Source organism: Perna viridis, chromosome 3, assembly GCF_037379345.1.
Source record: "Perna viridis isolate PV_CMFRI_1.1 ecotype Kerala chromosome 3, ASM3737934v1, whole genome shotgun sequence".
In the NCBI taxonomy this organism is placed as follows: domain Eukaryota; kingdom Metazoa; phylum Mollusca; class Bivalvia; order Mytilida; family Mytilidae; genus Perna; species Perna viridis.
Window position 1 is genome coordinate 7,230,299 of NC_142447.1, and position 24,988 is coordinate 7,255,286.

General features: G+C 32.6%; 1 protein-coding gene across 1 annotated transcript; it reads left to right on the forward strand.

Moving 5' to 3' along the window:
• The first annotated feature begins 5,751 nt into the window (after window positions 1-5,751).
• Window positions 5,752-24,988, forward strand: LOC148620839 (sideroflexin-5-like). The gene is made up of 12 exons (XM_088574678.1): window positions 5,752-5,858; window positions 8,499-8,567; window positions 9,114-9,218; window positions 10,131-10,185; window positions 12,805-12,830; window positions 15,633-15,743; window positions 17,383-17,448; window positions 19,102-19,192; window positions 21,768-21,883; window positions 22,295-22,380; window positions 22,799-22,916; window positions 24,576-24,988. Exons 1-12 carry the CDS (start codon window positions 5,811-5,813, stop codon window positions 24,651-24,653), a joined length of 969 nt encoding a protein of 322 aa, XP_088430804.1. The 5' UTR covers window positions 5,752-5,810; the 3' UTR covers window positions 24,654-24,988.

Here is a 24,988-nt window from a genome sequence, read left to right on the forward strand (position 1 = left end):
GTACTTGTCTATGGTTAGTGTTGATGCGGCGCAAGTATTTTTTACGTGCTGTGCAAGTTTAAGATTTATTCCTAGGTCGGGCGAACCAAGAAATTTTTGAAACGTGAATGTATAGGTATTTAATGAAATCTGATAAAATCCATCATGTTACAGCTTTCACTTAATCTTAATGGTAACTGCGAATCAAAAGTCCCTTCATTGTATTCATCAGACTTGACAAATGAGAAGTATATATTTGTCATATATAAAAAAAGACCACAAGGTCATAGCGAGATAAATACTTTTGTTCTACTAACGATAGTCTGTAGTATAAATCTGAGATTATGCGATCCATTTGCCGTCAGCTGATGCAATATAAAACCGGATCGGATCTAATCTTCGGATATTGTCATAAAATTAACAAATCGTTTTTTGATTCGTGTAATTTCACAGACAAGAGTTTGTGAATGGCTTGTTGTCTGTATTGATATCCCGCCATAACTATTCTTTTTGGAATTAAGCACCCTTCCATCTACTGGTTCTGTTCAAGTGACAATTCATATAGTAAATGGTAGGATTTTCTTGACCTTCCTATTTTATTACTCATTTTCTTTGATTCGGAAAAGAGACAGAAATGTAATGTTGAAGGAGCGCTTCCAGTGTGATTTAGAATGACCGAAATAAAAACCAATCGGCTTGAATGATAAAAAAATGTGACTTATCAGTTTAAGATTGCGCATAATAGTTTAGAATCGTTTGTGGAAACATAGCGACATTGCTATGCGCTATGTTTTAAGCAACAATGCTAACATTAAGATAGTACAAATGTACCCTCAAAAGTCGAAATCAATGCGAGTTAAAAAAAACAAATGAGGTACTAGTTAAAACAGCATCAATAATTAAAGTGCTTTCTGTTTGCATTTGACATGCGTGAATCATCCTGTGTTTTGAATGAGCTTTATGCAGGAGTATTTTAAGCGCATTCAAAGCGAAATTCAACGAATTCGACTGGAACACGAATGTAAAAGCGAATACAACATACGTACCCCAACGTACTGTATACGTACTGCTAACGATTTGAACGCATTGAAAAAACAAGAATCTTAGAGGACAAACATTTGATTGTAAAGGGGGCTGGCAAATTTTGTGTGGTCGTAATGTTTATTTTTGAATAACTGTGGGTCAGAAAATTTGTTTTCAACCACACTGGGGAAAATTTCACTGTATGAAGTATCTGGACTGAGGTTAGAAAAGTTTTTTTTTTCAGTTATAATGAGTTAAACTGGTAACAAGAGTCCTACTTCATGTTTATACATTTGTAGCTTGACAGCTAAAGAAATGTATGAATATTTATTCAACTTTTAATTTGAACTTTGACAATTCAAAAAAATTTACTCAACCCCTATTGAAAGGTCACTTCTTCTTGAGAAAAAACTTTTATCATTACCCAACGGCGGCCACTTCATAGAGCTGTAGATTGAAAGTATTTATTTGCATGAACATGTTGCAAAATGGATACGACACAAGTTAATATAACAAGAGTAGGTATAGTAAATATATTTAGCACGCATCACAGGGCAGACTGCAGCCGGCTCCAAATCATCATTATACACATGTACAGCGAAATAGTTGCCCCTATAAACTCACTCCAGCAACTAACATACATGCAGTTACGACGATTTTAGTCTCCTCCGTTTACAATTACATTTGCACTACAATATACTGCATGCTTACATGATCATAGATTAAACTGCTAGTAGATTGATGTCCCTGTCTTTACAGGATGCTTACGCGAATACGCATGCACTGATTCTTTCGATGAAGTTTTAAAAAATGTTATTGCAACTGCAATGCACATAGTATAAGGGCTTTAAAAATGAAAATTTACGTGAGTCGTGCCATATTGATGCTAGATCGAATGGGTTCTTCGATGGCAAGAATGAAATTCTAATATCTGTTTCTTTAAAACAAGGCTATTAGAATTTTTCATGCAGATAATCATTTACAAATTTGACCAAAGAGTAAAAAACAGAAGAAGCGATGAAGAGTAGGTTAGGTGGGGTGGGGTACGAGGGTTAAGGGGCAGGAATCGGTGATTAAAGGGTAAGGAACGATGGTGGAAGGGACGGGGAACGGGCAGTGAAAATATAAGAAGCGGGGGTTATGGTTATGACAATAACCGTGGGTAAAATGAAAGTGGTCAAGAGGATGGAAAGGGTAGTCTAAAAGAAGGGATATTTTTTTGTTCATTTTTATGAATAGAGATGCATTTTCAAAATGACCCGATTTTCATCTATCGGGGTTCAGATTTTTGCTAGCTTATATAGTGCGAGACTCCCAGATAATTCTTTGGTGATACATTGATTTGTTAATTATGGAATTAAGGTATAAAGGTACTTAAAACCTAATTTGGTTGATGAGTTAAGGTGTACAATGCACAGGCCCTCTGAGGCAATGGGTTACATTTACAAAATGTATATTGAGATGAGCCTTTAATTACGAAGGATTGACTTGTAAGAATTTAATAGTAAAATATTTATAAATTCTAATCAAAAAAGATCATATACCAAATCCTTTCACTCCGCTTGCTGCTTGGCGGTAAGGAATAAAGAACTTTTGATTAAATCGTCAATGCTGATATTAGAGTGAAAGATAATTCCAACTTAAGAGTTGATGATTCTAACATTAATGCTGGAAATTGTACCTAACAGTTGAGTATTTGAAAAAAAATTTAAATTAAAGCAGTGACCCTTATACGCTTTCGTAGTTTCCATACAGAGTATGTGCTCTTATTTGGGAACCCTTTGTGCATGAAGAATTCTGCAAACACTGTCCACAGTCAGAAATTAAGCACACGCGGAAGTAAAGGCAACTCTTGAGTTTGGAATAGTGAAACTTTGACTTGAGGCTCAACACAGAAGTCACAATTCGACACTGCCGCATACAACACATAGTCCACTTCCACGGCGTGCGGTGTTATACGGACTGGGTCATGCATTTTGACAATTCCATATCTTTATTGTTGTATATGTGGACATCTAGGATAAAAACAAAATTTTCTTATAATGATATTGATCAAATAAACTGTTAAACTTTCCACATTAGGCGGTAATCTGCCAATGACATATGTAAGATTTGTGGGGAGGTGGTTGAAATTACTCTATTTTCTGGGCAAATCTAAACTATTGAATTTTCATATTAAAAATTGTTCATTTATACATAAAAATCTCCCACATGAATTGTCCCAGAAGTAAAAAGGCATACTTTCCATGTGTATGTTTCTTTTTGGAAACATAGTCAACAAAACATAATTCATTCCTGAAAATGTCCGCTTTGGACCTCGTATGGTCCTTATGCCATTTTAGGACCATCTGTACGTATAAATATGGTCCGTAAAATATCTTAAAAATTCCATGAATAGTTAGGATTCTGCTGCTGCGCTGATTTAATTTGAATTTTGTATACTTCATTAGAATGTGAAAAGTTCTGTTCTATCCATGTAAATGTGTCGTAAGCTGGTTCTCGTATGACTGTACATGTTCACATAGACGAGAACCAGCTTCAAAGGCGGCGGTGGTAACATTGGTCCACGTACAGGAGAATAGTGTTGCATTTAAAGTACCATGTGGCCCGCTCACATACTGGTGATAATTAGGAGATCAATCGGCATTCTCAATAGAAATCACCCTATTTCACTACACTATAGCCTTTGGCCATGCAGAGCATAGACCTGTAGTTAAATTATTAATTAAATCAATTGGTTGGTTAACGTACAAGTGCGCATCTCTTTTAATTATTTAAATAAATGTGGCCAGATCAAGGCCTTAGCTACTTTACGTACATGGTTCTGTTGAGAATAATTGTAAACAATTAAATATATACCCAACTTATAAGTATAATAAAGTAATAAATAAACAAACATTTAAGACTTATTGGACAGTTTACAAAAATAGAAATATTTTACACACATGATCAGGAACATATATTCGTATATATACAGAGACCCTAGTTGCAGAATCAAGTTCAAACAAGGCTTGGATAGAACATTTGTATCAAGATGTGGAGTAAAACAAGGGGATGTTCTTAGACCCATTTTATTTAATCTATACATCAATGATCTTGTTACAAATCTAAATGAATCTCAAACTGATCCAGTTGTTCTAGGTGATCTTACTATTAATTCTCTTTTGTATGCAGATGATATTATTTTACTGTCCAACACCGAAAGTGTTCTGCAAAAATCTCTAGACGTATACATGTATCAGAAAAAAAAATTTCATCGTGGTAACTAGATGTAAACGAACAAAAGTCTAAAATAATGGTCTTCAATTCAAATGGGAAAACCCATTTAAACAGATTTAGAATCAATAATACCTATATTGAAACTGTAAAAACATAGTGTTATCTTGGAATAACTTTTAAATACAAGTGTAATACAAATGTGTCCACAAAACTATTAATGGAAAAGGGCCGCAAAGCCTGGTTCAAAATTAAGAGAACCATGGGACTTAACAATGCTAGTTGTCTATTGGAAAATCTATTTGACTCACTTGTAATTATAAGTCCAATTACATTATATGGATGTGAAGTGTGGGGTGCATTTGCAATCTTAATGATACTGACCTATTTGAATACTTACATATCATATTTATTAAATAAATTTTAGGAATACATAGTAAAGCAACAAATGTTGCATGCTTAACTGAGCTTAATAGACACCCTTTGCAAGAGAAAGTAAAAATACTAGCAATAAAATTTTGGGAACATATCTCCAATTAAGCGAATACATTGGTAAACAAAATATATACAAATATCCCGGATTCAAATAAATGGATAACAACAATTAAATTATGGATAAAGAAACTTGGTTTTGGCTGCTTAATTGATAATAATAGCAATATCAAAAATGTCTTATCTAATATCAAACAAAGACTCCATGATCAAACCTTACAAAACCAAAGTAGTTGTATAGGTGAAAGCAATAAATTATCTTTCTATAAAAACTATCTATAGACAAAACCAAAGGCCTTCCTATGTTGATGTCTGTAGATACAAGTCTGATAGGCCCACAATTTGTAAATATAGAATAAGTGCCCACTCTCTAGCAATAGAGAAAGGTCGCTACAAAAATATCCCTCAAAGTAACAGAATTTGCACAAAATATACCACTGGGCAAATAGAAAATGAATTGCACTTTTTTATTCATTGCCCAGCCTACAATTCATATAGAAAAGAACTAATTACTATGCTTAAAAGTAATAATGAAAACTTTAACTTATGAACAGAAAACAAAATACAATTTGTTTTGAATAGCAGCTCAATAATAGTCCTCAAGGCTTTCATTGAATATATCAGTAAATGTCAAGACCACTAACTTTAAATTGTTGAGATAATGAGATGTTAAGACACTCGGTTTTCAAAATAAATAATATTAAACCCCAAATTATGCTGTATTTATTTACAACCATTCTTTCTATGATGTCTATTTGCACTTTATTATGTCACCTCTGGCATATTCTTACTATGCTTTTTCTTGGCACAGTCACCACCGCCCAAGTTCCTACGTTAATCATGATACTTTATATCTTTCTTTTTTCTTTGTTGTTGTTGTCGTCAGAAATTGCATACTTTGTTTCTATTATTTGTGCTATGACCATTTACTGTAAATGTGAACAAATAAAATATATATACATATATATAAATATATATAAAACAATAGATTTGGAACGAAGTAGAGGGTCGAGTTGACAACTAACGTTTGATCAAGTAATTTCTTGTTACATTCCCCGTCAAGTACTGCCCTCATCGTCCTCGATTATAACCTTAAAGAAATGACAGAGTGTCCTCCGTTTCAGCTTGGAAAATCTCGTTATGATCAGGTTTTTTAACATATATGTCTATCCGTTTTACCTTCTATAGTAGATGCATTTCACAAATCAATAATTTGGCGATTGTCAGGCACGCACGCTGTACCCTTTTTCTCTGGAATATCTACAATTTCTGAATTTTACATGGAGATTAAATTACTTATACTTTCTGATTTATTCACCTCAAAGGTTTAACAATTTATGAATTTTGACATTTTATTTGTTATGTGCAATGAAAATACAATGTTCTAATTTGCATTTAGTCCGAATTTCCTCTGACCCTGCAACCCTCCTCTTTTTTATATGGATATTGATCAGTATCAAAATAAAAAGGCAGTGGCTTCTTGTCCACGCAATCGTGGACAGGGAGCCTCTTCAGTCTAATCGTCCACAGATCCAGTTAGTGTCAAAAACATTCAGAATCGTGACGGAAAAGTCTGATTTGTTATGGAAATGTCAATCTTGCATGTATCCACAAATGTACAACTTTTAATGTCATCATGAACTGTGTTCACATTTAATAAACTGAACAGTTTTCTATTCGTGTTATATACTAGTTTGATTGCATATTTGATAGTGGGAGTAAGCCCCTGAGCTGGAAATGGATAGATTTTATGTAAGGAGGTACAAAGAGGTATATGTCCGTTCAGTCCTGAAGGAGGTACAAAGAGGTACCAGTCCCATCAGAAACAATGATGTAGTTATGTTTGTGATTTACATATTTGCACTTTCTTTACTTAACAAAACTTTTTCAGATGGTAGAATTTTGTGAGAAACATGTTAAATTCAATGTCCAAGAATAGAAACCCACATACTAAGCTCATACATAATAATGAGTAAATTTAAATTCTACAACAAAAATGCTAAATTATTGAACTTTTATTTGCTAACTTAATCCTGCAAATTATCAGAAAATTACTTTGTATATATACATTTTTGTATAAATGTACATTGTAGAAGAGACATTAGCTCATCTTGTAAACATATCTTAACATGATCATTATGTTTTATAAGGTGGAATGAACAATATTTACTTCAGAAAGAGTTGTTGGACCTCTTTCATTATAGCTTTGCCAGAACAGAACTTTGTCACAGGTGCTACATTGTACATTATTTTACTTTTATAATTGATGCTGAACAGAGTAATATTTAGGGTACATGTTGTGGGATTTGAGTATTTTGACTCTTGAAAAGTAGCAGTGTTTCCCTATAACATGCACATGCATGAATTTAGTTGATAGAGCATTGGCAGTGTAAATGGTAGGTGGGTTGACCTTCTTTTACAGGTATCCTCTAATGCATTGAATGAAATAGACTTAAATAGATTGATATCTGCAGATAAGTCTCACACAAATATCAGATTTCTTAATTAAAGTATTATCTGTAGGGTCAAAATTTCCATATAAAGAAAAAAATAATCCATTTTATGGAATAAATTACATTGAAAGAAAACTTCTTTTCAAGCAAGAAAGTTGTATACCTAATGATGAGAATTGGTTGAGCTTTTAAAGACAACAATGGGTAAACAAACACTAAAATTCTTCTGGATATGTGATACACTTGTATAATTATATGCCTTCACAAGAAATTTAAATAATAGGATATGGATAAGTTTTCTTAAGTTACATTATCATCATATGATATTCTCATATTACAGTGCCTTAATTTTTTTTTACTGGCCCACCTGTTTATGTATTTTTGTGTTGAAAGGAATAACTGGTTCTGGTTTTATATGTTACGTGCATGGTCAAATGTTTTTGTGTGAGAGTTACTCCCCTTTTATCTATCTCTCTGTTCCCCATGCTGTGTAAAACTTTTCATCTGGAGAAATAGCATGGATAATGAAATTATTATTATTATCAGTTAAATTTGAAACCATCTGAAGCCCATGAGCTGTCCCGAAGTATGCAACACTGGTGGTAAACAGGCTCATAAAAGAGGATGTTTACAAAAGCTTGAATATAACTTCAAGTCCTAGTTTTAACCTAAATTTTGGCTAAGTAGCACATGGCTGAAATTTTGGTAGCCATATATATAGTTCATTACTTTCAAAGTAGTCCTATAACATAAGTCTTCGTAGTTGCATGACGTTTTTTATTTGGATGTTTATATGGGCAACACGAAACATCCAAATAAAAAATGTCGCGCAACTACGAAGACTTATGTTATAGGACTACAGTCAAAGTAGAAATTATAGTAGCTCACAACCAGATTTTAGGGGTCATTGGCAAGTGGGCCTCTGCTAATTAAAAACCTTGCAAGTTCTTGTGATGTGTTACATGTACATTTGTAGTAGTAAAACTTTGATTTTACCTACATAGAAATTATTAAAAACTGAGAAAAGCTCTTAAGGAGGTAGACCTAGGGTAAGGGACACAGCTCTTACATATCATTAAAATGTTTGTATTCAGTTTTTTACATGTACATCAATCTCATGTAAGCATCAAAGTAACTTGGACTGATTTCATTCTGTTTCAAATTAATGCTTGATAGGCTTCAGTGAAATTTATATGATATAAACATATCACTGATTTAAGTGTTATTTCCTTTACCCAAGGGTACCTCCTTAAGAAAAGAACCCAAATAAGTAAATTTTAAATTTTACAAAATGTATCTGACTGAGTGCCTTAATTGTGCCTGTTTATTTTACAGAAAACATTTTATGGACGATGGCAACATTTTATGACTGTAATTGACCCAAGAACTCTTTTTATACAAAAGGTTAGTATACTTTCTGTGAAAGTTAAGTCAATATTGCCTGTCAAGTATCATACTGCAAGCTGAAGCCAAATTCAGTGAAATTTCCTTTGGACTCTTTATTTTCCTCATTCATCTTTGAAAGTTGGCAAATTTGTTAAATCTAGACAGTCCAATGAAACTGTCATAAATATGGCCAGTAATTTTAAAGCGCAACACAAAGTTTATACAGTACCTGCACCAATCCATCTTTTAATTTTCATTTGAAGATCAGTGGTCATTGTGTAGTTCATGCCATAGTCTAATTTTTGCATTATTTTATGGTTATTAAGTGATCCAAAAATTGACATGTTTAATATTTTTACAATAATCTTTACCTGTTTTCAAAAAGGATCTAGAGATTAATGATGAGTTACCCAAGTATTGGTACAGATCACAAAAATTAGACTCGGCAAAATGTCAAATAAATACTGGGTATATTTGGCATCAAACTACAGAAATTTTTGCCCGCTGAAATATCCAGTCATAGAGTATTTTAGCCTTATCAAAATATATTGACTTATTTTGCAGGAGAAGGCTGAATGGAGTAAACAGATACTAGACAAATATAAAAATGGAACTTTATCATCAAAATTCACAGATGAACAACTATGGGAAGCACAGAGAGTCACACAGGTAGCCAATTCTTTAGTTTGTTGCCAAATACATACTTTAATGCCCATGTACAAAAGGCACATATCCAACTAGTTTTTAGAGGGATTAATTTTTTTTTTTATAATATTGGCCTGGATCTTCAGCCACTGTTAAAGGTAAAAAGAAATATTCCCTATGCTATAAAGGAGTAATCAATGGAACCGAGAATTGAACAATAATCAAAAGAATATTTCCAAGGATAAAAAGACTAGATAGGAAAAATAGACACACACAACAAAAAACATGAAATAACAAAGAAATGATAGTAAATATAAGCAACCTGGACTCCAATAAAAACTTGGAGCATGGACCAGGTGCACTTTTAAGTGTAAGTGTTTGTAAGAATCAGGCAAAATGGGAAAAATCAGAAACATGCATGTCAAAAACCCATCAATCTGACAATGTAATATCACTCAAGGATACTTTCTCTATTTGAAAAGACCATTATTTGATTTCTGCCTCACTGGCTCTGCTCAGAAATTTTAAATAGAATGTTAGAAAAATGAGGTTTTTGGTAGAGTTATCTGCCCTTGAAATGCTGATTTTCCGTGAAATTTCAATGAAATTGTAACTCCGTGGGCCAGCATGATTTGGAAAATCTTGTCTGTTTTCCTTCATTCTGATGGTGAAAATAGTCAAATTAAACTATCAAAATGGTGGATTTTTTCATACCATGTTTTACCCACTGCCTGATTCTTACAGATACTAACTCTGAAATGTCAATAGGCAATGAAACAATTATGAAACTAACACTAAAGATGATGGAGAAGTTACAATCATTCTCCAAGTATATGGACAGAAGAAAGAGAAAAATGTCCAGAAAAAAAATTAAGCAGTTATATATCAAATGAATATATATAAAATTTATGGACATGTTTTGTGATTTTATTACAGGCAATATATCATCCAGATACTGGAGAGAGGATACTAAAACCATTCAGAATGTCTGGTCAGTACTACAATACTACAGTACATCATGTATAATTGCTTTTTGAATGTTCTTTCTATTTGTAAAGGATGCAGAGCTCCACGCTGCAGCAGACGTTCATTCCATCTGTAACAAATGCTGCAGACAGGCCTTTCGAAATTCTCAAACACTTTTCAAATAAAACATTGTATGACAATTGGATAACATCATGTAAAATCATTAACTTTTTTTCCCTACTTTGCAAGATTCATGCATTTTCTTTAAGAGAGCTTGCTGCAGCGCTGAGAGTTAAATTTGATTGTCAGACACTGTTTTGGAGCAAGGCAGAGTATGTGTTGTAAGATGTTATGAAAAAGATTCAGGGAGACAAATGCCAGTTTGCCCTACACTCTCTTTTGGAAAATATTCTTCCACTTTTAAAGACTGTCAAAAGTCCGCCCTCCCACTTCTCGAATTATCTAGGACTGAGTCTTCATTATATTTTACATATTCAATTGGTTGCAAATTTTGGTCAATATGGAAATGTCTTTTTTCATCGTTTTAGACCTTTTAATAAATAAAGCCATGACTATACACAGCAAATATTTTTTTATGTGAAATTCATGTTAATCAAGCTTCACGTGAAATTCACATGAAATTAACATGATTTTCATGTGAAATTCACTAAACACGAATTTCATTTGAACATTTCATGTGAATTTCATGTGAAAGCTCTATTCACCCAAATTTCACATGAACTCTGTCACTTAGTTTATTTGCTCAATTCAGGTGAAAAGTATGTGAAATAATTTTGCCTGTGTATAATTCATTTATGGTGCAGAGAAACAAGAAGCCCCCAGGAGCCTGAATCGCTCACCTAGTTAAATTTTTGCCTTTCAAGGTCAATAACTCTAACAAGAAGTTGTCTGACAATTTTGACTCCATGAAGGCTTTTGAAGGACATGAGGATCATTTCATCAATTGAAAGTTTCATTCTATCTATAATAGTTTTAAATATATAGGCTGAAAACTGTAAAAAAAAGTCATTTTTCACCTCTCAAAGGCAATAACCCTTATATGGAGTCATCTGACAACTTTGATCCCTCAGAGACTTTTGTAGGCCTTATAATAAGGATATTTCAGCATTTGAAAGATATTGGCCAAACCTAATGGTTTTTGAGATATATGCATAAAAAACTACTGTACGACCCCTATATTCTATTTTTAGTAATGGCGGCCTTGTTTTTTAACCGATCAAAAATCCAAACAGTCATTTTGTTAAGGATACCCTGAAAAACAAATCACCAACTTTCATTGAATTCTGTACAGTAGATTTTGAGAAGAAGATTTTTGAAAATAATAACATCAAAAACAGCAAATAAACATCCTAAAAGGGCAATAACTCCAATATGGGTCAACAGATTTTCACCAAAATTTGACCACAGATAGATCTCATCATGCTGAATACTTTTACCCATGTCAGAATTTGGCTAAACCTAACAGTTTTGGAGATATATGCAAAAATCTGCTGTCGACCCCTATGTTTTATTTTTAGCAACAGCGGTCATGTTTTTTAACCGATCAAAAATCCAAACTGTCATTTTGTGCAACATATTCTAAGGAACAGTCATTATAAGTTTCATGCAAATCTATTCAGTAGTTTCAGAGAAGATGTTTGAAGAAATTGTTAATGACGATTGATGCCAAGTGATGGCAATAGCTCACATGGCCTACGGCCAGGTGAGCTAAAAAGGGGGTAATTGCACAGTGTTTGACATTGTGAACTTTAAATCCACACAGGTGCATCTACACTAATTTTGTTTTCTTTATTTTTTTTATTTTGAATTCTTAATTTGCAATCAGTTATTTTTTGGTGCATTTATTAAGGCTATTCAATTTGTTTTATTAGTAGCTGTACATGTCCACCCAAAAGTCATTAGGGGGTGATAAATAGGGAAAAATAAAACAGATAGTTTTTTTGCTTTAGAGTATTGAATCTTATCATGGGTTCCATGTAAATTGCCTTCTACTGGCTGATTAAATTAATTGAATACAATATTTTATTTTTTTTAAGAGGGAGATAACTCTGATTTTGCAGCAAATATCTTTTACTAGAAAAATCATTATACATTCCATCAGTAAAATGCCTGAAGCTACATGTGGCTTAGATCAAAATATAAAAGATATTTGTCTTTTTTTTTTTTTTGAATGAATCACATCTAATCTTGCATTATTCTTACAAGGACTGCTACTTAATTTGTCAACATCAATTAGAAAAAAAATGAAAAATTCAGTGTGCATAGCTTAATGTTTAATGTCAGACTACTGTTAATACAGGAATCATTCAAATGTTTAGATTATTGCAATATTGTATTAACACAGTTATAATCACAATAGTGATTTTTTAACTTTGTAGAAAGAGGTTTTTGGATGATATCACAAAAATAAAGTCTGAAATCTAAAATGCAGTCACGATAATAAGTGCATACAATGATTTCTGATATTACAGTATTCTAGTAAAAATATTTTAAAATCGATACCTTTAAAAATGTAACTTATTTTGTTTTTTTTCATATTAAAGCATGAAACTTAAGCTCCTTACTTTTATCAAATATTAAATTCTGTTTTTATTGCAATTTTTTTACTTTGTTTTTTTTTTAGGATTTGTTCCATTTGGAAGCCCAATTGTAAGTTATTATCATTTTTATTTTTTGTATCTGAAATTTAACTTAGATTGATTGATTGATTGTTGTTTAACTTGGAGTTATTAGTATAGTATTGAAGCTAAATCAATCTCTGCTACAAATGTAAGTTTGCATGTTGAAGTCCGAAATTGAAGAGTTATGGAATACTGAAATTACAGGTACAAAGTGCCAAGACATAAGAATATTAACTTTATAGTCTGTTCTATTTTTATACAATAAAATGTCAGTCTCTGTAAGAATCAGGCGGTGCATGAAACAAGGTGTTGAAAAAACCCACCATTTTGAAAGTTTAATTTGACTATTTGTACCATCAGAATCTGAAGGAGAAAAGACAAGATTTTACTTATCATTTTGGTAAATTGAGTTATAATTTCACTGAAATGCACTGAAAATGAACATTTCAAGGACAGATAACTATGTCAAAAACTTCATTTTCCTAACATTCTTTTGAAAAATTTCTGAGCAAACCAATGATGCAGAGATCAAATAATGGTCTATGTACTGGATTCCTAAACTTCACAAGAATCCATACAAACAACGTTGCATAGCTGGATCTGCAAAATGTACCACCAAACCTCTTTCGAAACTTTCAACTTCCATACTCACAACTGTCAAAGAGGGTTTGCAGTCCTACCACATCACTTGTTACTCCCGTAGTGGTATTAATTCAATGTGGATCCTGAAAAATTCGAAAGATCTTTTGGAGACAGTCAGTTCAAGACTATTATCTGAATATAATAGCATTAAAACCTATGATTTTTCAACACTGTATACTTCTATTCCCCATACTCAGTTAAAATCCTGACTCAAAAACATTATATATTGTTGTTTTTCCAAAAAAGATGGTACACCTAGATACAAATATATAGTTCTTGGTAGAGATTCCTCATACTGTGTAAGAAATAACTCCAAATCATTTTCCAAATATACAGAGGAAGATGTTTACAAAATGCTGGAATTTTTAATCGACAACATGTTTGTCCAGTGTGGTGGACGTGTTTTTCAACAAACGGTCGGCATTCCAATGGGAACAAATTGTGCTCCTTTACTTGCTGACCTATTTTTTCACTCTTATGAGGCTGACTTTATAGCTGATTTGATCAGAAAGAAAGAATATTGTTTGGCTAGATCCTTCATTCTCAGTTTCCGCTATATAGATGACGTATTATCTTTAAACAATCCTAATTTCGGGATTTGATACATTGCATCTACCCAAGAGAACTTGAGATAAAGGATACTACAGACACTGTGAAGTCAGCCTCATATCTTGACCTACACTTAGAAATCGATGGTAAAGGAAAACTATTGACCAAACTTTACAAAAACGTGATGACTTTTCATTCAGAATTGTCAACTTTCCTTTCATCTGTGGCAACATCGCTACAGCTCCTGCTTATGGAGTGTTCATATCACAACTCATACGTTATGCCAGAGCTTGCCAAAACTACGCAGAATTTTTGTATCACGCTAGAACTCCAACAAATAGGCTTCTGGAACAGAGTTATGTTGCTACAAGATTGAAGTCATCACTACAGAAGTTTTATGGTCGTCGTCATGAACTCGTGGATCATTATGATGTATCCATCAGCACCGTGAAAACTGATTTATTCAACGGGTCATTGTTTGCCTTTCCTCATTTGTCTACACCGGACTTGACTTTTTTATGAGCAACTCGGTGGGTGTTTCTAGAAAAGCAGAGGACGCTTACCCTACCGGTGCACCTGGTCCATGCTCCCATTTTTTAGTGGAGTCCGAGTTGCTCATTTACTTTTGTTACTTTGTATGTATGATTTTAGTTACTTTATGTTCTTTGTTGTGTGTGTCTGTTTTCCATGTCTGGTCTTTGTCCCTGGATTACATTCTTTTGATTACTGCTATAATCTTGGTTCCCTTGATTACTCTTTCAAATAGATAAAGCATCTTGTGTGAAATATTATCAGATTGGTGGGGTTTCGACATGCATGTTTCTGATTTTCCCCATTTTGCCTGATTCTTACAAGCACTTACACTCAAGGCTTTCAAGTAGTTGGGCAAATTGTAGTTCACTATTTTTAGATGAATTCATTCAAGTTATGAGTCATTTAAATACATGTATGAACAAAAGGGGTAAAGCACAGGCAAGTGAAGGACAGATGTACCTGACCACACCCCTTTTCCTCTACAACAGATATTCCTACCTGAAAAGTTAATCTGATTTAAAATGGCATTTTTGCCAGTGTCTTTGCCTATTGATTGAAAGTATCACAAAGATAATGTATTGGAATTCATTTTTAGCTCACCTGGCCTAAGGTCAATTGACCTTTTGCCATCACTTGGTGTCCATCATTGTCGTCGTTGTCAGTTGTCATCTTCCGTTGTCATTACCAATATTCCAAAACTCTTCTCCTCAGAAACTACTTGACCAATCCTTGTTAAATTCATTACCCTTGAAAGGCAAAATTTAACCCAGTGAGCAATTCAGGCTCCTGGAAGACTCTTTTTTTATTTAATGTTGGTACATGTATGTGCAATTTATTTGTGATACTTTCAAACAATGGAACCAGATTAAGAAAAAAGACAAAAGTAATGGTTGTCAGAAAAAGGGGGTTGGTGGATCTATCTACCCCAAGAAAGGTAAAGTGTTATCAAATGAAAAATTGTCGTAAAGGGGTTTGGAAAATATTCATAAGACAGCCGTGCAAGTAGTTCTATGTAAAAATGAAAGTAATGCTTTAGACTTTTTTGAAAAAGACGAAAACTTCTTTATACCATCACTATATGATATTTGATATATTTCTAATATAGGTAGTGGGACTGTTGTTACCAAATCCAACATTGAAAGCCACAATATTCTGGCAATGGCTGAATCAAAGTCATAATGCTTGTGTTAATTATGCAAACAGAAATGCAACAAAGGTAGGTCAAAAGTTATATAAAAAATAATGAGCACATGATTTACAAGTTAACTGCAACTTTAATGGAATGTTTGTAAAAAGTTAGGTATGATGTGACAAAACCTACATGTAACACACTACTGCTTTGATATACACAGCTGAAGGTTCAACATAGTTTAAATGCATAAAAAACACTTATGTAAGTCATATGATTTACATATGTAGAAATTGACATGTTTACATTTGATAATCATATGAAAATGTAGGTGAAAATCATGTAAGAATCCTCTAAAAACTTGAACATGATGCTCATACGGTTAATGAGTAATTAAGGGACCAAAAGATTCTTGTAGATATCAAAAGAATGTACCTCAGGGACAAAGACCAGACATGGACAACAGACACACGCAACAAAGAACATAAAGTAACTAAAATCATACATATAAAGTAACAAAAGTAATTGAACAACTCGGACTCCACCAAAAACTGGCAGCATGGACGAAGTGCACTGGTAGGGTAACATCCTCTGCTTTTCTAGAAACATCCGCCAAGTTGTTCATAAAAAGTCAAATCCAAGGTAGATTAAACAGGGAAGGAAAACTATGACACATTGAACAAATCAGTTTTCATGGTGCAGATGGATACACTGTAATGATTTACGAGTTCATGATGATGATGTATTTAATGTATGTTTAAACCAAAAGATTAAACTGTCTAAACCAAACACCTTTTAGACTGTAAAATGTGTTACCTTTAGACAGGTGTTTGGTTTACTTAAAACACATTTAAGGTCATATAAAAGAACTTTTAAAAAGTGTTTGCTTTAGACAGTTGTTTGAATAATTCAGAGTTCGGTTTAAAAAGAGTTCACTGTAAAAATAAACATTATCCTTTTTTATTGCATTTTACCGGTATTTTGAATTTGGGTGAAATTAGATTAAACAATGTGTTTATAAGAGTTTTTCCCCCTTTTTTTAGCTCGTTAATATGTTGTTATATTATTGGGAAAATTTCTAGCCTGTATTGACAATGTTAAGGTTGTCTGACAAGTATCAGTTGCTTTGGTATCATACCCACCTGCATATTTTCATTCCCACTTATGTTTCTCAGAGTCTGGGGAGGGGGTGTCTAAGCAATTATCAATCAGGTTGTCAGTTAATTGCCTCTTCAGACATAATTCTCAGTACTGTAATATTTATATAATTGTTGTTGATAAACTCGTCAATAACATGATATTTAGACTGCCCATAGGACAGTGGTATTGACAGAGAGATAATGACTGAGCAGCAGGCAATACCACTGTTCTACGGGCAGTCTAAATATCATGATATTGACCAGTTTATCAGCATCTAATATGTTTATTTCATTGAGGTACCATATCCTTGATTTTTTGTTTTAGAAAGTGATGCAAATTGTGTTTCTGCATCAGTTGCAGACGTGCAATTCACCATATTTACATTGACAATTGCATTTGAATAAGGGAATGTAACTCTAAAACTCAGAATGGGGCATTATCACATCATGGTATTGACTGTAAAATTTTTTACTGCAGATTAATTAATACCATGTGAAAAGGCTTTATCCAATTGAAATTACTGATTTTTCACTGATATGAAATAAACAAAATTTGTTTACAAGTAAAACTATATAATCATTGACAGGAAACACCAACAGAAAGATTTATTGCTGGGTATGTGGGAGCAGTAACCAGTGCGGTTTCAATAGCTGTGAGTACATGTTTGAATATTCTGCTGTGTGGAATTCCATTTTTTCTTATAGGGATTTGAGTAAAAATGGATGTCAATCTAGAAAGTCGCACACATTGCACTTTTCTTTCAGTTTTAATACACCACAAATATTAGTGCATTTATAATGCATTCGATAGTGCATTTATTTACACAAATATTTAAGCAAAGACACAAATCCATGTTAGTAGGACACAAAGTTTGTGGTTGTGTGAGTGACTATTTGTTATATAACTGTGATACTGTATACATATTATATCTCAGGATTGTAATTTTTTCGTGAATTCTGTCATATTTGCTGGTATCAATTTTTGAGGTTTCAAAAAAATTATTAATGTTGTATAGTGATACGGACCAATTATTCAGGTACTATTTTTTTGTGCTTTTGTGTCCAACGTGTCAATAGCAAATATTAGTACACCACAAAAAATGGTATTTTAAAGTAGCTTACCTTTCCATACATTTTTTCCCCTCAAAAAATGGCTATTAAAGTAAACTCAGTTGAACTTCCCTTAAAATCATAAAAGTAAAACAGTAAGTCTACTTCTTACTTTGAATTTTTGACGTGTTTACAATTATAGGTAATAAGTTTGTGCTTCTATATGTAATCAGATTTATTGAATGTTACATTTTTAGGTGTTATCAGTGTGTAAAACTATTTGCCATAGGATATCTTAATAGAAGCATGATAGGGCATCATGTCCAAAATATGAAATATTCAGTTTTATATGTATCTCTTTTATTATTTCATTTGTGTCAAAGCGTCCATGATGGCGAACACAATTTCGGTTATTTTGATTTCGTAGAAAAAAAAACAGTACACAGTGACCAAGTAGTTCGGTAATCGTGGTTGTGGCCTATATAAATAGCCAGAAATGTGTTTCATTGACTCCTTCAGCATCATTTATAAATCAGATTTTCAAATGAAATTAGAATATCTTAAAGATGTGCACAGCCAATGTAATTATCATTTCATAGTCAAAGGTTTTCATATTCTATTTTCCAGTTGAAAAATCCCTGTGCAGGTCCGGGTGTTAAAAGAATAGGCCTGCAGCAGTGCTAAGCTTGTCGTAAAAGGCGACTAAATAGTGCTCAGAACCTCAGCCAGGGGCTAGGGCGCTCTGCCCACAGAGCAACTGGGATGTGTGCCCCACGTGGTGGAATGGGGTACCCCTGGCGTGTTACATGCTGGGATTGTCAGGCTATAATACAGAAAACCTGACTGCAAACCATAGTGGTGCACCGTGTTGGGAAAGATGCCACGTTCCTCGCACTGTAAAGAACCCTACTGTGGTATTCTCCCGGAGTAGGAACCATAAGGCTCCGCCACAGAAGGCTAAATTGCCCAACCCTACCCACCTCTCCCTATTTCAAGTGGCAATCAAAATTTGTCGACCCCATTGTCCTTGTGTCCCATCCCTTTTTCATTTCATTATCATTTCATGTTCATCATCTGAATATAGCTGAAATATTGCTGCTCAGACGTTAAACCCCAACAATCAATCAATCAATCAATCCAGTTGAAAAATAGCAACTACAAAAATCAGTTAATTTGTGAAAATTTTTAAAAATTGAATTTTGAATTTTTACTTCATTGTACTGTCATTAACATAAACATTGAACTTTTATTGGTAGCTTGGCCTTGGAGCTTTAATTAAAAAGGCAGACAGATTCAGTCCCGCTACTAAAATGTTTGTCCAAAGACTTGTACCTTTCCCTGCAGTTGGTGAGTATCTAGTGAAGCTACAAATGTATATCAACCTGATTGTCAAGTGAAAAGAAACATAACTGTAGTGAATCTAAAACAGTGAGGAATGTACCATACCATTTTTTGAGAATGAAAATATTAATTTGGTACCAATATCGCATTGCATATCCCTAATGGGTGTACGTCAAAACATTGGATGCTATAAAAATATTGTACCTCTCTACAAACTAATAATTTGTCAAAAGATATGAACAATGACTTATAAAATAGAGCAAACATCACACTATAAGATGACAAACTTTTTTAAAAGAAAATCTAACATAATAACATAATAGAAATGTTCCACTGAAAAGGTTGGGTTGATGAGTGCAAAACGAAATTAAAAGTAGAGAAAATGGCTATTTATAGTTCAAGACTACTTTTCTACCCAATCTTCGTGGACTCATCCTATTTTCTTTGTGGGAAATTATTTTTTCACATGTCCTTAGAAATGTTACACAAGTGAAAGTTTTATTGAATCAATTTACATATTCTTTTAAAAATCTTCAAAATATGCACTTCACTATAGAAGTCTATGGGAAAATTAACACGATACTGAGACAGACCTTTTTTTAAGATATTGATCATGATTAATGTATGTGCCTTTTCTCAACAAATTCTTTTAGCAAAAAGGAGAACATGACAAACTAGAAATACTGATCATAAAGAGAACAAACTCTCCTTCAGATGAAGTTTGATATGCAGAGTTTAAACATATTTACGAAGTAATTAGCATATTTTAACATCAAACCAAAACAATAAATGAATCGAACAATAGCAAATTAATCACAGGATTCAGAAACAAGACTTAAAGTCTTATATCAATCAATTTCCTGAAATCATGAATAATAATTATATCATATAGCATAGCTCAAGGAAGTAGTGCTCTAGTGCTTGTAACGTGTATTTGGTGAGTTTGATACAAAGCGAAGAGGTTGATATTCAATGCTCTATGTATTTACGCAGGTCATAAGGAATTATTAAAATTATTCATAAGAAGTAATTTAGGTTGTTAATCTAAAGTGTTTGCTCCGTATCAAAAATTTTTGAACCTTGGTAAACATTTCAATGTTACACTCATCAGACATCTCAACTGATCCAAAAAGGAGAATATTTGAAGTCAGTTGATCAGGAAGTTGAAGTGCTGAGATATGTTGTCTCCTAAGCGGTTGATATAATGGACTAAAGATTAAGAAGTGATTCGCAGATTCTATTTTGCCGCATTGGCATAATGGGGATGGAATAATGTTTTTGTCGATTAGATCTTTATTTAGCTCCCTACACTGAAGGCAAAGTCTGGTATGTAGGATTTGACCTTTGTGTGATCTGCAATAGTAATATATTGGTTTTTTGACTACCTGATTTTTGAGATGAGTTTTGAAAATGTTTACTGATGGAGAGGTCTTAATATCATTTGGTAATATGTTCCATAATCGAATAGTGGAAGGTGGAAAATAATTTGAATATATTGGTATGTTCTACAATAAACCAATTGGATTAGGTCAGAATTACGAGTATTAGAATTGGTTTACTCTGTTAGGAATCAGAGTTTGAAGATAAGGCGGTGTCATATTGTTCAAAATCTTGTACATTAGTGTTAATTTGTGATTTTTTTGCTGAACACATAATTTCTGCCATCCAGTTTCTATATATAAATTGTTAATTGATGTTAATCTAGTACCCCCTGTAACTATTCTTACTGCATCAATTTGAATCTTTTCAACTTTGAGTTTTAGAATAGCAGTGTTTGTATCCCATATTACAACGGCATATTCAAGAATCAGTCTAATAAAAGTTATGTAAAGTTTTTCAAGGGTCTGTCTATCCAAAATTACTTTAAATTTTTGTAATATATTTAAATGATTGTATGCTTTGGTTGTAATCATATCAGTATGACTATTCCACCCACCATCTTCAGATATTGTAAGACTTAAGTGTTTATGCTGCTTAATTTGGGCTATGATGTCATCATTAAGGTACAGTTCTGATATGTATAAATATAGGTTCAGTTATCACACTTTGGAGTACTTGAACAGTAACTTTATTACTACATGCATTTCTACGTGTGATGCCCTGCCTTTCTATAAAATTTCACTTTCATTTAATTCCTTTGAGCAGTTGAGGAGGAGTTGAGCTTGAGATGTTTTTCCATGTAGAACCCTTAAGTTCAATTATCTCCCAATGGATTCCTCTGACAGAAATTATCTTTTTTCATGCACATCTATATATGATATAAAACCAACCTTTTATAAAATTCCATAAAAATAACTGTTGCAGTTGTGAAGGAGTCGCTTTTATGAGGTTTAACATGTAAAAACCTTATGTTGGATTCTCTCTGAGACACTTTTGGATTACAGTAACTATATTCTTTCATGCAAACCTTGACATGATTTGTTTAGGGGGTTGGGGTGGGGACATAAAAATATTTTAATAAGGTGTGATGCAAAAGAAATGTGTTTTGCAGTATTTACATGTGTGCAGATGATATTTATAATATATAGTTTACTGTGGAGATGTATTGTGTACGTAATAGAATACATTTTTGTATTTCCAGCTGTGGCGAGTACATGTAATGTGGTGCTGATGAGGAACAATGAGTTATCAGAAGGAATAGAGGTTGTCGATGAACAGAATAATGTATTAGGGACATCAAAAGTTGCAGCCAAAAAGGCAAGTCAGGTTTAGAAAATATTAATTTGATTCACATAATGCCAATTTTGATAGTTGTTTCAGGAGCCAGTTAGAGGCAGATTTCAGGTGTTGAAAAATTAGCACCATTCAATGCAGGTCCATTGACTGCACACTTAAGTGTTTTTTCCTCATAATTTGGTAGGGTTGTTGTCTCTTTAATAGGATTCCTGTTTTTTTTTTACTCGATCTGCATAGAGGTGGGCATTCTTGGTGGTACATGTGTAATGAGACCAAGACAAGACAACTTGGCAAATTTATTGATATAACCTATGGAATTAAGTTAGATTATTATTGTTTGGAAGGCGAGACAGTCCTGGTGTATTTCGTGAATAGTGCTCTTTTATTATATGACTTGAGTTGCTTGTAACATTTCTTTAATTCTATTTACAGGCTTTATTGGAGACAGCAATAACTAGAATGTTTTTACCGGCTCCTATATTACTAATACCCCCAGCTATAATGCATTTTGTTGAAAAGTAATGTATAATGTATATATATATGTATGGTTTATTTTATTTAGTTTCTTTATTGGTTGGTGTAAATGTGTATGTGTGTATTTGTGGCTTGTGGTATTATCTTTTTCTTTGCCTTGATTTGTTTTTGGTTTTCTGTTATATTACAGTATTTTCATTCTGTGTTTATCTTTTTTAAATAGTTCTGTATTACCTATAATGTTTGATAGGCTTTGTCTTTTAGAATTTTAGTTGTGATTGCTTTTCAAATCTTTTATTTTACATTTATTTCTTGGAATATGAAATAAGTTTATACTGAAATATTACCTAATATAGTCATTTTGCTTTTAATATTGCATTACAAAAATATTTTTACAAAATACAAATGGAAATGTATTTGCTGTATAAAATCATTTCTTATGAGCTATCTTTCCTTTTTCAGATCAGAATTTATAAAATATAGTCCAAGATACAGACTTGGTATCCATGCTACAATTGTTACTCTTTCTTTTGGCCTTGCCTTGCCTGTGGCAATAGCACTTTTCCCACAGTATTCTAAGGTAAGATTTAAGGATCTGGAAATATGGTAAGGGACACAATTAAAGTATCATTGGAATGTTTATATTCAGCATTTTACATCAATCTCATGTAAGCATCAAAGTAACTTGAATTGATTTCAATCTGTTTCAATTGAAAGCTTAACAGGCTTTGGTGAGTTGAATATAATACATACATATCACTGATTTCAAGAGTTGTGTCCCTTACCTTAAGTCTACCTCTTTAAGTGACTGTTCTTTTGACTGCATTTCTTGCTTTGCTCATTTACAGGTACATGTACCGTATTTGTTGGAGTACATGTACTACATACTTTTTATTTGCCTGGTAGTTTTGGTTTTCTATTGTCTGTTTGTCCATATGTTGTAAGAAAATGCAAAAATGCTTTGTGGGATTTTTTAAATGTAAGTATTTGTCTGAATCAGGCAAAATGGAAAAAATCAGAAACATTCATGTTAAAACACCACCAGTCTGACAATATAATTTTACTCAAAGATGCTTCCCTTATCTGAATAGGCAGTTACTTGATCTCTGCATCACTGGACTTGTTCAGAAATTTCTCAACAGAATTTTAGAAAAACTAGGTTTTTGACAGTAGTAATCTACCAGTGAAATGTTCATATTCGGTGCATTTCCTATTAAACCATAACTCAATTTACCAATTTGATGTAGAAAATCTTGTCTTTTTTTCTTGATTCTGGTGGCGCAAATAGTCAATTTCAACTGAAAAAAAGTGGGTTTTTTGCCACATTTCCTTCAATGCCTATTTCTTGCAGAGACATACACTTAGGCTTATGATTTTTCTATGAAATGCTCGTCTTAATTTTCTTTTTTCTTTATTTCCTCATGTTTGTTTCTATATTTTTTTTAAAACATATCCTTTGTTAAGGATCGATGATTTTTTTAATTTAAAAATATATATTTTCACACCTGATGATCTCCATATGTTCTTTTATAATGTTCCTGGCCATCTCTCATACTTCAGACAAAGTAGCACAGCTTTTTTTGCTAATGAACAAGAGGAAAGTAAATTTTACACGAACATGTCTTTTATGCTGAAAATTATCTTATACTGCATTACTTGATGCAGTTCTCAAATGTCACAGGATAAAGAAAGATGATCATGGGAATTACAAAAATACCAATTGTATATATATTTCAAATTGAAAAGAGTATTAAGTACTTTTCTGTCTAAAATTTAGACAAAGTATATATAAGATGTAGTTCATGAAGAAAAAAATACAGTGTTGTTAAATATGCCTTTAAGATATAGATAGGTCAAATTTAGTTGAAATCCACTTTGGAAAAATGACCGGAATATTTTCTCGCTTTTTTTTCTATATATAAGCAGTCAAAAAATACCTACGTCACAGATGCTTCAGAATAAATTTAAGTAGTTTTTCAGGTGTTTTCTAAATGTATTGAATATATCTGAGGCAAAAAATACCAAATTATGAATTATGATGTGCAACCAATTACCTGATTCTTACACAGAATGGTACCTAAAAAAATATAGCAATTTCCCTGTAGAAGCACAGAAAAATAAGTATGTGAGCTACGCAGATTTTTAGCATGATTCAGGTACATTAGTAGGGTACTTTGTATTGTTTTTTTAGGAAAGATCCTTGCTACTTTTAGATGATGAATCCTTTGTTCTATTTCAGATTAAAACTTCAGAATTAGAGAAAGATCTCCAAAATAAAATTCAATCAGTAGAAGTTTATTATAACAAAGGACTGTAGCACATTTGAAAACAATTAATAGTTTATTATATTCAAAAATATCTAAAAACCGAGGATATAATTTACTGGCTTCTATAACTACTCTATAATTATATAACATGTAACATGTATCAATATTCAATAATATCATACTGAAATCACACTACTCTTACATAGAAAATTTTGATTTTAATAGAAATTTACAAGTTTCAATCTATAGTTGGACGTTCAATTTGATATTATTGAAATAAATAAATATACATTTATTAAATATTTCATAAAATGAAATATGTACAATGTACATGGGGTACATAATTAAATTCATTTTTTAATAAAATCTTATTGTTGACATTGAT